The sequence below is a fragment of the Vigna unguiculata genome, chromosome 3, assembly GCF_004118075.2.
Source record: "Vigna unguiculata cultivar IT97K-499-35 chromosome 3, ASM411807v1, whole genome shotgun sequence".
In the NCBI taxonomy this organism is placed as follows: Eukaryota; Viridiplantae; Streptophyta; class Magnoliopsida; order Fabales; family Fabaceae; genus Vigna; species Vigna unguiculata.
Genome location: NC_040281.1, coordinates 27090349 through 27103704, shown reverse-complemented (window position 1 = coordinate 27103704; position 13356 = coordinate 27090349). Strand labels below are relative to the sequence as shown.

Below are 13356 nucleotides of genomic sequence, written 5' to 3'. Positions count from 1 at the left end.
TGCTAATTAATATTTTAATTTTATTTTAACCAATATTTTAAGATACTCATACCTTTTTTTCTTTTTATTACATTTATAAGAAAAAAGCATTATTTGTTTATTGCTTTAAATCTTCAAAGATTACATTTATTTGTTTACCATTTATACTCTTGTCAAAAATAAAAAACAAATGTAATTATAAGTGAAATATCAAAAAATAAACAAGAAAAAAAAGTAATTTAATTTGTATATATTTATCACAATAAAAAAAAAATCTGTAACCACATGGTAAAAGTTTAAGTTGTTTATGACATCTATTCAATAGTATATATTTGTAACCTTTAACAATAAGGTTGAGTTTTATCTGTCTTACTGTATAATTATAATAATTAATAGATAGATCATTTGCACAACTATTTTTTTTTATTATAATTTTACTCTTCATACTTTTGTTTGGATATGTGTTATGGTGTGATAATAGTTATATTAAACTTTAAATTGTATTTGTTATTATAAAAAATTAAGAAATACAATTATCAGGCTTGAATTCCAACTAATGGCTATAAGATGAATTCCTATTAGATGTCCATGTAAAAAATAAAATAAAATTACCCTTAGTGTATATAATTTAAACTACATAAAAGAAACACTGAAATTATAAAAAAAAAAAATATTACTGGGAAATAATATATTTGTTAAAGCTATTGGTATAACTTTGTTATTATTCATATCCCAAAGCAAAGGAAAGAGGTTGAATGTAGTGTGTTGAGTGGCAACCAGAAGAAGGTTGACATTGTTACAATGCTTTATATTGCAAGAGAATTTGACAGAAAGTCAGCTTACAAAGAGTGGTTCAGGCTCCATTTTTCGTCTGATCCTGAAACAAAATTTTACAGAAAAGAGTATGTGTTCAGAAAAATCCACCCAGAATTATGAAAAAATGCAAAGTCCAAATTACTATGTACAGTAGTGAGTGTCCTTAGTAAGTCAACTTTATCATAAAACAAACATTTCTTTTGCAGTTTCAAGTGTTAATTATTGGAATCAAGGAAGACTTAGCACTAATGGCACAAGAAAAAAGTCCAAAGATGTTATATCTCATCTTAACACAAATTCATATTAATAAACTTACCCAGAAAATTTCAAGCAGCAACACAAGAATTAAGGCAATGCCAACGAACTCCACCAGAAGTAGAAGACAGAAAAACTTAAAACGCAAAAACTCAGGAAAATTTGAACCAGTGAAAATCTTAAAGATTTAATCAAGGCAAAGTAAGTGTTGAATTGTTAATATGATCAAATAAATAAGAGAATATCTTTTAGTTAATAAACTTTTCTATTGTAATCTCAGATCGATTAGAGAAGAGATATGTACAAGTTATAATATATAAGTGGACGCAAAACTCATTTTACACTGGTTTTCTAAGCTCAAATGTAAAATTCATATTTTAAGATAGTATCAGTACAAGGTTTGTTGAGATTATCAAAGCGAAGAATGTGTATTAGAGATCACACATAGACAATGAATATCACCAGATTATAGGATATAAATGGGATTTGTAATATTGATTTAAGCATAAAGTTCATTTTCTAAGGCTTTCTAAGAAATGAGAACTAAACTCCTAAAGGTGGAAAAATGGTGATAAACAAATTCTACCCATGATCTAAACTCACCAATTTTCTGGTGCCCATGTGCAGCCCACTGTGTCCACCACATGCAAGCTGTAGGCATGCCTTGATTTTGGAGACTGGTTTTCAAAGCTGTTATTCATATAGAAAAGCATAGAAGGATAAATTATCAGGAAGACACTTCCAAAGGCAAATTTCTTTCTATACTTCATGATATACACATCTTCTGGAGAGAAGAGTTTCAACATACCTTTGGTGGATAAGATCACCATGGATGACAACCATAGAACCAGCTTTTACTTCAATAGGAACAAAATCTTTTTTATCATAAGATGGTGAAGGTCGATCAAATTTGACACCATCTTCATCTCTCAAGAACCTTCTAACCAGCCCATCTATAGCAAGCATAGAGCACAAAAGGTTAGAGCATATGAACCAAGCAAAGGAAATAAACCAAAAGGTAAGAAAAAGTTACTTTTGTGAGATCTAGGAATTGCCCAGAGGCAACCATTTAATGTATTTGCATCTTCTAGAGCCAACCACAACCCTGTGCACGTTTGTGGTTCAGTATAAAGAAACGAGTTATCCTGGTGTGGCACTACTTCACCCCCAATGCCTGGTTGCTGATGATAAAAATTTCATGATCAGTTAATACTGACCAGGCATCAAATATTTCTATACCTAGATATGTATTTGGCCATATAAAAATTGCACATAACCACATCCATAAATTTATTATGCCACATTTTGAAACATCTAATACCTAAAACAAGCAAATTCTTGCATAAAATAAACTAGAGTAGCAGCTTCCATCAGTCAGTTAACTGAGTAAAGTATATAAATGAACTAATTCAGATGAGACTAAAGAAACACGAGGTTCTGCTCATTCATTTTAATGTATTTTAAAAAGAAATATCACAGCATGCATATGAAACACCAGTAAATATGTTAACTACGTATAAGACAAACGGCCCGGTGGTCAGGTTCAAACCACAGCAGTATTGAAATAACCATCCTAAAATATGTCCATAATGTATACAAAAGACCATAAAATAATATCAAAATTTAGAAGTATGGAAACAAGAAACAAACTAAAACGGTAAATCCAAAAGTATATTTTAGTAATTTTGAATATCACCAATACACATATTCAATATTCCTTAAAAACTAAACAAGGTATATGCCATCTTGGAAGAGATATGTAAGTTATATTCTCAGGTGAATGACTCAATACCAGAATTTTCTATGCAATAAACCACTGCAACACAACAGTTTTTGAGCATTATTCAAGCATTTGTTAGTTTGATTGCAAATCCAAGAAGCAAGTGACACAGGTAACAATATTAAAGTGGAGAAAGTTCATTTTTCAAATTGGAGAACAAATATAAAAACTAAATCACACAACTCCCTTACCCCTCAAACAAGGAAATTAGATGAACATACACAAACTTCAACCAGTTCACATATCTATTGCTCTTGCTCATACATAATGCCACAACATACAGCATTGAACTTGAGTTATAACCACTAGATGTCCCAGAAAAGCAAAATTGTACCTTAAATATATACATAGACTGCATAACTACAGGCCTCTTGTAACCTAAAGAGTACATCAAACTTGAAATTTTCTCAGAAGAAGAAAACTTCTTGAATGCCGGCTCAATCTCGTGAAGACCTGCACAAATCAACAGCATACCCAATTCATAGAAAATTGAATTAATTTAAAAGGAACAATGCTAGTTTCACAGTTCACGCTTTCATTCACCAATCAGCACAACAGCACAAAAGCAGGTCCCCACTGTCATAAACTAATTAATTCAACTATATATTATGTGAACAGAGAGAACCCGATCTCTACTTACAAACATTATATGCAGTTTCTTAGATGTTCTTTGTGTTGTTTCCAATCAGAATTAGAGTTTCACCTCTGTGACCAGTGTTGAACTTCAATACAACCCTTTATTTTGTGGATCACTAAAGTAAAACTCTAATTCAGATTGATATACGACACCAAAGGCATAAAAGAATTAAATTGCATCTAAGGTTTATTTCTACTAAAAAGTGAGATAAAATATCAGAGTATAAAAGGCTCACCGTGGCCAACTTTATTAATAGAGAGTTGCTTGGGCTGCTTTAGTTTACCATCATCACCAAATGCTTTTTCTACCAAAAGTGAAACAGAAAAATATTAAACTAAAAGAAACCCGGTTACTCAAAACCAGAAAAGATCAATTTATGTTCATACCCTCAAAGAAAAAAGAAACCTTTTCCACGCTATCGAAGAAGTAATCATCAGTCAACTGTTGCTGAAGGAAAAAAAGAGCACGAATAAGAGGAATAATAAGATAAGAAAAAAAAAACTCCAATTTTAAAATGAAAACACAAAATGTTGGAGGTAACCTGGTTCTTGGTGGAGAAAATAGAGGCGGTGGAAGAATAATCAAACTTATCCACCAACTGCTCCATCCTCTTTATCATGGACTCGATCTCATCCCCACTCGCAAACGATTCGATCACAAGATAACCTGAAAATTTGAGATTAGGTTGGTTGAGGTTAGGAATTATGCTAACGACCAAAAAGGTTACCTTGAGAGTTGAAGAATTGAAGCTGCTCGGAACTAAGCTTAGTCATCTTGTGTAGTGATTTGCTTTGACACTGGAATATTAAGGATTCGATGTTTAGTATCGTCCTAAAATGTACTTGCTTAGGTACCCATGGGTTATTATTATATAAGATGCACCCCTTCTTAAAAAGTCAAACTTCGATCATTTTATCTTATCAACTCCTTTTAAATTTAATTTAATATCATATATCGTATTAATCTTAAATTTTTTAAATTTTATTTTTTACACATTTTGAATCATCTTACGTGTTTTGTTACATTTAAAATATATTAAAACATGTGTTTTAACTAACCTTTTTCTAGACTATTTAAATAAAAGAAAAAGAAATTTTTTTGAGAATTCATGTGAAAATAATAATCACTTTTCAAAAGTTAAATTGGGTAAACATTAGAGAAAATAAAATAAGCACTTCTTTAAAGTAGATGACAATGTTAGTAATTTCTTTTACAAAAGACTAAACAAATACAGGCGCGATCGTATGAGTGTGTTCATATTTTTTAACTTTCCTAAAGATTTTGGATGAAAATTAATAATATTTACTTTTATAATTAATTTTTAAAATAATTATTAAATATAAAATTAAAAAAATAAAATATATACATAAAAGAGATTTTTAAAATAACTCTTAAAAATAAAAAGAATTTTTAAAACAACTATTTATAAAATAATTAATTTTTAAAATAATAATTAAGGAAAAAAAATCTATTTTAATATAATTAGTTATAGATTAAGATAGTATTGTTAAGACTTTTGAATTCCAACTTCTTTGACTTCAAGAATTATTATGCTCCAATTTCTGTAACTCTGGTGCCGTTGCCTTATCTTATTTGCTAGTTGACAACCGAGAATAGGAGTGCTTACAAAGATACTAACCCTCAAGTTATTTTAGGGATAAAATTGTATAATAAATCTATAATTAGTGAACCAATCATATCTTAGAACTGCCACTCATTTATACTTTTTCAATCAAGTTCTTACAAGTGTGGGACTTTGAGGTGATTTTGTTTGTATTTTTGTGTCCTCAACTTAAGGATGAGATAATCTCTCTTTTTTTTTATCTATTATGTCTGTCAGTGGTATTATTAATATAAACAATTTTGAAATATTACTAAGACATCATTCAAATATTACTTATATTAGGACTTTGTAAGGCAATATTTATGGCTAAGTAAATATAATAATATTATTGTTAGTGTATAATACGCAATTAATTAACTTTAAAATAAGTTATGAATTATTTTAGATTAATAAAGAAAAAACAAAAATAGAAAGTTTGAATCATATATTAGTGTTATTTTTTCTATAATAAAAACATGACTAATAAAGACGTGATAATTACTAAATGTTGAACGTAGTTTAATAGAAAGTTTTATAGTTTTTGTAAGGAGAATATGATCATACGTGTATTATTAATATGAGCGTAGATTAATAATACAGACTCAGATTGTTGGTCTGGTTTCAAGGAGTTTACTTCTAAAAGTAAAGTTTACGCACTAAAAATATAAAGACTTGAGAAAAACTCTTTAAACCCCTTTCAACTTTGCATCCAATGAGATTCCATTGTTGTGAACCAAGATGAGAGGAAATACTTTTACCAAATGTGATGTTGTGTGATTAAATGGAGGGTATTTTTGGTGCAGCAGTTGGGTGATCTGGCCTGGAGTATGAATAGTGAACTAATTACATTCACTGGTATCATCACTAAAACAATGGGGCACCAATGAAAAAGAATAACAAATGCGTACAACCAGCCATACACCTAATAGCTAACAATGGGGACCTCAATATGAGGGTAAAGAAAATACAAAAATGAAAACAGGAACAAAGTGAGAAAGTGGGAAAAAATCTAAAACGGGAGAATAATATAGTATGGCGGGTACACCCTGAATTTAGTTAAATGTACAGAGAGCATGCTACAGCCTTGACACATCAATATCGTACTCCGGGTAATGTACAGGCAGGGTGTGAAGGAACACGAGTTTGTCCTCTGGCTCTTTAAACAACTTGTTCGATACAGCAGCAGGTGCTCATTACTATACGAAACAGCTCTGTCAGTGTTCTGGGTGAGATTCCTGCAAAGGAAACCTTGCCATTCTCTCTTCTCAATTGGCATCATGTACAAAAAGGATGCCACTCCCTTCACATTCAATCCAAGTATATAATCCTTCAACAAAATCCTTTCACCCACCAAAATCGACTCTGCCCCTCCCACCAGATGGTAAGGGCAAAAAAATGAAACAATCACAATTTCAGAAATACAGTCAGCAGCAAGGCATGCTCACAAAATTGTAGGTTGCGGAAACACCCATCGAATTCTGAGTATATCAAGTTGCCGATGAAGATCTTGAATCATCAGTTCTGTTGGCACGGCACATACAATCTGGGCACGGAAAGCTGTATATAGAATCATTTGGTCTTTTGAGCTCAACCCCCTTCGAATCACTATGTGACCTCATGCTCAGCAGTTGTCGCTTAAGACTTTTCCATCTGGAAAGTAAGGAAAGTAGATCAGGGGTATTTAGATACTTTCTGTTTAGCAAAATATCTTCAACGTTTTACTAAGACAAACCTCGTTGAACACAATCAAAATTCTAAGTGTCTTAACTCCTAAATAGTTTTCCAAGTAAATTTTCTCCAGTTCAATAAAAGGATGTTTTCTTCAAAATAACCTTGTCTTGATGTCACTTATCCCATTGTAACTATAATTAATTTCAATATCAACAAAACAAATGGGAAGGGGAATTTTTTTGTGTAGTAAGCTCATCTTATTTATTGTATCCTCAAAATTTTGAACTGAATAACATATGCAACAAAACATACCCTATATTGGGATTATCAAACAGTAATGCCAACTTCCGCTTATCAGGTTTAATTGTCTTAGCATGTCCACCATACAAGTATCTTCTGTGACCTAGCAGAAAATGAGGGAAGTTGCCCCCCTGAGTTGTGACAAACACCTCACTATGAAGACAAACAGTGTAATCTATAGCAGCCATCCTGGAAGAATAACTCTAGAAGAAGTAACTAGAGTCAAAATCATAGAACTAAACCAATGAAATGTTCAAATAACATAATGTAAGAGTACAAATGTAAACCTTAAATGGAGCAAGCTCCTCTTCAGAAGCCAGGGTATCCTTAGTATGTAAATTAGGAAACATTTCGCGTAGCGGGGCCATAGTTTTCTCCGAATTATATATTTTCCCAGATGCTAAAAAGATAGAAGTGTTCTTCGTGAAACCCATTCCCCTCAGCATAAGGCCAACCTGAAGAAATGGATGAAGGCATTGATTTTGAATAAAACAATCGAATTCGAGAAAGACCAATAAATTTGCTTCAAAAGGAGCACTTCAAGAAATTAGGAAATTTCTAGCCAGACAAACAACTTCTCAAATGAAAGAAGTACTCCCTGAATATTTATCCTCTTCACACAGGCTCACATCATTAGAGCTTTAAGAAGACTATTTACCTCTAATGGGGTAAGGGGACACTTCCCATTGATCCTGATTGCTCCTGGACGTATAACTCGTCCAGGTTTTGTAAATTTCCCTTTCCAACCTCTTTCTCTAGCTGCAATCATGTCTTCTCTCTCCTGTTTTCCACCGTCGAAAACACAACAAGAGAAAGCAACCATATCCTGCCCATGGGAAAGCATGTGCATCAGTTGCAACAAAGGATAAGATGTTAACCTTCACAATTAATAACATTCATATCTGATCAAAACAAACCTCTTCAAAACGAAGATGTACGGATACATATTTACCACCATTAATGGCACTGTGTTTTCTCATTCTTTCAACCAAAGCTTCACCTATGGACAATATAGGACTTGAAAACCGTAAAGCCTCATAGTTTGCTAGGCATCTAAGCCGCTGGACAACTGGAGGAGCATCAAATGACAATCTATTTGCAAATGGTGAAATCCTTATAACCCTGCATGAACAAAATTCAATTCAATATCCAAGACTCCTTATATCAAGACAATAAACATATTTCATGCAACAATTTTACAGTAAAATATATATATGGTTTTATATGTCCCAACCAAATCAAGTAAAGATGGAACTTCATTGTGTTAAAGTCATATAATTTAAGACTCTTCCTCTCATAACAGTAATCCGAAAAGATAACTGACGAGAAGGAAAATATATATTAATATAAATTATGGCTAGAGATACCCAAACATATGGGCCCTTCACCTTCCTTTCCATGACAGAAAACAATGAAAGAACATCAGCTCAAAACATAGTCATAATTCCTAGCTGTGAATGAAGCCAAATATATCATAAAACCGGAGGTAACATATACGAACTACTTTCTACACTGGTATACCTTGGAAAACTAACAACTACTCCAAACTGTTTAATTATAACCATTCATATCAATGAGAATAAGGAAATAATTTATGCAACGAGCACCATATACTCACTTCTCTTCAAGTAACTTAGGGAGTACCACATCTTTGTAATACTGAATAGATGACCAGGCCTTGATCCTGAAATTGTGAACGTTTGTCATGTTGCTGCCAAATCTTTCCATTAGGTATTCAGGTATCTTGTCAACCACCCGCACATCATTTTTCAAGGTATTCACAAAAAATTCTTCATCATAAATGTCCCTGAATTTGCTGGACACATGAAGTATTACATATATATAAGTTTAGACTGTTTCAAAAAGAATACATTGATCAAAATCATAAAAGCATCAAGAAAGAAACTCACAGTAACCAAGTTTATAAAGTACTACTATAAATGCATAATATTCCATTTGACAAAACAGACTAATATCCGTTATTAAAAGAACCATTAGCAAAGATATTAAGATTTCACTATTTAAATGTTTCTACAACATAATTAACATGAAAGAAAATCTAAGCTAGCAGTTTAAAATGACTTTATTAAAAATTTATAAATTATAATATCTCTTGTTGGATATAGGTTTTCCAATTTTCCTGTTTTGGAGGATGTATTATCCTCTTGTAGTTGTGGTTTCTCCATATCTCTAAACATTTTTTTTAATTAATTTTTTTAACAATAGCATGAGAAAAATACATAACATAATTGGATTAACAGTCTAAGAGGTATTGATCTTATGCCATCATAAAACACTAGATTCTCCTAGTTCAGAAAAACTTAATTGATAGCATAACTAACCTAGGGTCTTTCCATATGCTATGATAATGAAAGTTGGGGATTACAAGCGTAGCATTGAGATATCCAGCCACTGCAACAGCATTGCATACCTGTAAAAAATTGGTATCATTCACAAAATATGAGTTGAGTAAAAGCACATTAAGCACACTTTGAATATAAGGAAAAACAGAATGAACAGAAAACACTTACGGATGTCCTCTGCTGATTTAAGCCACCATTAGCCTCTACGTATATGTATCCATTTGATTCAGGTAGGGCTATCAACAATAAAAGAAATGTACATTCATAGTTAACCCAACACAGTACACTGCAGAAGTTAGAGACATGATTCCGCACACACACAGCAATGACCAACACCAACAGAGGAATTCTAACAAGAATGGTCCACTTTATAAATTAAAGACAACTCAGTGCTTCAACAAAAGGTTTTATTACCCAATGTTTTGTTCTTTAGATAGAAAAGGGAAAATTATTAGAGATAAGAAAAAAATCATACAAGGGTAAGAAAAAGATGCCCTTCAAAAGAGAAAAGGCTATACATGACGAAAAAGCTTTTAAAGACTCAAGAATGTAGCATGGCTTCCAATCTCCAAATAACAGGAAAAACAAGACCCTGACAGTGGAAACAACTGGAGCAGAACACCCAAGAGATGACAAACCATTTTTTGAGGTAAAACGATATAATGAACCACACAGAAGCTTAAGCTGGTGAAGACACGTCAATGTTTTGTATTATATCTCAAAGATGCCCCTCATACAAGAGACCAATAGGCTTAAAGCGGGGATAGCAACATGATCACTTAAATTCAACTTTAATGAGAAGAATAGGAGCAGCAGTGATAAAACTCACAACAATCTGGTAGTAGGGACTAATACCATATTAAAAATAAATTGGACCTAACTCAACTCCCAAACCTAACTCAAGAAAAAGAATCGCCCAAACCTTGAAAGGAGTATTTTGGCCATTTTCTGAGTTAAATGTAAGGGAACTTAACACAAACCCTCACACGTAGGACTGGGGCACTGATGCATGAAGTTTGCAAGTATAGACATCTATAGATGGCCCTCAACATCAAGACTAGATGGACACGTATGCCATGTCATGGATGGCTTCATGTCATATCTCTAACAAAATATATCCTAAAAATTGCAAACATTAAGCTGCAACCAAAGGAACTAAATGGGTAACAATGAAAAGAAAAATCAATGGTACCAAAAGCACTAACAAATTATACACCAGAACAAAAAATTAAGATAAAAATGAAAATGTCATCATTTACTGTCCATCAGTAGAGCTCATCTCATACCTTCACAAGATCGGTTCACACATGGTTTCCACTCACCACCTTTGTAGGGAATCTTCCATATTGTTGATATCTGAAAGGAAATTTATGAGCTTGTCACTGAATGTGTCTATCTAGAACCAAAAAACAAACTAAACCAGCAAAGTATAAAGATTCGTAAAAGTACTGTGGAAGAAACCAACAAATTAGAATATAAAGATGGACGGTCAGAATCAAATATCCTCCAATAGCTAGAGAATGGTCATTATAAAAGAAAATAAAGAAACTATCTTCACAAGAACTAAAAGACATTCATAAAATACATAATTTTAGAACCGGGGCATCAAGAAAGAATTAAAAATTTTAAAAGAAAATTTTCTGACCAATATTACAAACAATCATTAAATTCAAATAAAACATGGGTTAACAATATTAAGCTCTGTCCTCTCCTAGCTTATTCGTCAATTGATATCTTCTCAAACCCAGGAAGTATGACCTTGAACATAGCAGACTGCCTTTCGCAAAATATTACCACCAAAAGTGAAATTCTGTCCAAATGAATGCATGAATTCATAAGCATGTCAACAGAGAAATCCCTTTTGTTTATTTCGGAAATGATTATTATCATCCAAAAGGAATCCCTTGAAAGTCGGGTGTCAAGATTAGTTTGCTTTTAAAAGGAATATGCTAGGTCAAATTGAAACATATGCAGCAAGACTAATACATACTCAGTGAACAAAACTCCTAAAACGATATAACCCCCACATCCTCACAGGTAGCTCAACAAGCAGCTTTGACAATTAGAACCAATTTCCTCTATTCAAAATCCGCAATCATGCAGTTCTAAAGGATTTGACCAATCGCTTACTCACATTACCCCATCCTCTGTATTCAGACCTGGCAAACAATCTGACCATTAAACGCATCACAGAGCACAAAAGCTCTTCCACAAGCAATTTAATCACATTCGAATGCAAGATGCACAACCAGCAACAAATCGAGACACAAAACGCAAAGGCTAAACCTACATTAAAAAAGACAACGAGTCGAAACTCGATTCCAATCAAAAAATAAAATAAACTAAAACGAACTCCGTCAGAATAACCTGACAAATCACAAATCACCAAAATCCGGCGAAAAATAAAATCCAGAGAGATTTGAAAATGAATCGAACCGCATCGACGGAGGAATTGTCGGAATCCATTTCGAGGTGAAGCTTAGCGTACAGCTGAGGGCTACGGTAGACAGAGCCAGGCGCGGGACGGTGCTTTATAACCGGAACGACGTCGAAGGAAGCGGTTCCCATGTAAAGCAGCATGCCAGAGATGTATATGAGAGGAGCGAAGAGGAAAACGCCTTGTCGTCGGAGCAGGACGGATAGAAACATCCAGCTGAGCCGCTGCGCTGCGGTCCGACCGCCCCCCCGGTTTGGAGAGAACCGCCCGGTCTTAGACCGCCCGTGGCGGAGCCTCGGCGACCGGAGCGGCGACGGCGGCGGCGACGGTGTCGAGTGCCCGCTGCTCGGTAGCCGATTGTACGGGTGCATTTGGGATCAACGTTTCCACATCACAACCCTCCTCTCTCTCTTTCTCTCCTAGCACCGCAGCCGCACGCAGCGCGATGTAACGTTCCGAGAAAACGACACCGTTTCTGGCTTGATTTCCTAATAGAATCAAGAAAGAAAGAGAGAGAGCACGTGGGTTGGGTTGCTTTGGCTATTGCCTAGCCTACCAGGTAAAACGCTTTGCAGTCTTTTCCTTTTTGTTTTATGGAGAGCCAAACCACGCCATGCACCTATTTCGGTTTTCTATTTTCTTTTTTTCTTTTTTTTCTTTTTTTTATTATTTCTTTTTTTGTGACTCATTGCAGGTGCGCGAAGAAAGGTATCACGCATATCACTGGATTCAACCCCTTCCAACGAATTCTTTCCCTTTCTCTCTCTGTCTCTGCTTTTCTCCTAATCCTAATAAACAACGCATCATCTTCCTCTTCAAATTTTTATACTTTCATTTTATCTTTTTCTATTTTTTTTTTTTTAATCTCTTCCAAACTCATCTACTCTCTTACTCATATTCTTTACAAGCGTGTGTCTTGTGTTCTGTTGAGATGTTTTCGTAGATGTCGTAATCCTGTTACTTACAACCACTTTTTTTATTTTCTTTTTCCCCTTTAATCAAATGCTCAAATTTATAAAAAACATCTATGATTTATGATAATTTATTTTAACAAATTGTTTTTCCTTTCCAATTTACGAAATTATTGAGAAAAAAGAAAACTATTCTATTGTTAGTGAGTGAAAACGGTGAAATAAAAAAGAAAAAAAAAATAACGATGGTTCGATAATCTTGAAAGTACTCAAGATATGATTGATTTTCGTTGATAAACAAGTTTGTAACCCTATCTAAGTAGAGAATTTTGCGCATCCTCTAATTATTCTACTTTTGACAAAAAAGTACTTAAGCATATGCATTTATTTGTGATTGATTCCGTAAGCATTTTTGTCTCAAACGTGTACACAAAAAAGAAACCAACAACATTTTTGGTTAGCGTGTCGAACCCAAAACATGTATAAATCATAAAGTCGCCCTAATTTTCATTAGTTTTAGATCATAGTTTCGTAAAAGTCATTAGCTTTCTTTACCTGCACGATGCACAAAATTCTTTTTTTATTTTTAATTTGGGTGTGGATT

The 13356-nt window shown here is 33.5% G+C and overlaps 2 protein-coding genes across 2 annotated transcripts; both read right to left on the bottom strand.

Moving 5' to 3' along the window:
* Positions 1-570: 570 nt before the first annotated feature.
* On the bottom strand, positions 571-4359 carry LOC114176452 (phytanoyl-CoA dioxygenase). The gene is made up of 9 exons (XM_028061498.1): positions 4195-4359; positions 4009-4133; positions 3854-3914; positions 3703-3771; positions 3165-3283; positions 2084-2231; positions 1859-2003; positions 1654-1740; positions 571-856 (listed from the first exon to the last, which is right to left on the bottom strand). The coding sequence occupies exons 1-9, from the start codon at positions 4238-4240 to the stop codon at positions 814-816; spliced, it is 843 nt and encodes a 280-aa protein (XP_027917299.1). The 5' UTR covers positions 4241-4359; the 3' UTR covers positions 571-813.
* Positions 4360-5822: 1463 nt separating this feature from the next.
* LOC114178186 (protein ESMERALDA 1) lies at positions 5823-12446 on the bottom strand. The gene is made up of 10 exons (XM_028063944.1): positions 11841-12446; positions 10691-10760; positions 9573-9640; positions 9384-9472; positions 8660-8857; positions 7959-8163; positions 7700-7867; positions 7329-7496; positions 7054-7244; positions 5823-6720 (listed from the first exon to the last, which is right to left on the bottom strand). Exons 1-10 carry the CDS (start codon positions 12210-12212, stop codon positions 6558-6560), a joined length of 1692 nt encoding a protein of 563 aa, XP_027919745.1. The 5' UTR covers positions 12213-12446; the 3' UTR covers positions 5823-6557.
* Between the last annotated feature and the right edge of the window lie 910 nt (positions 12447-13356).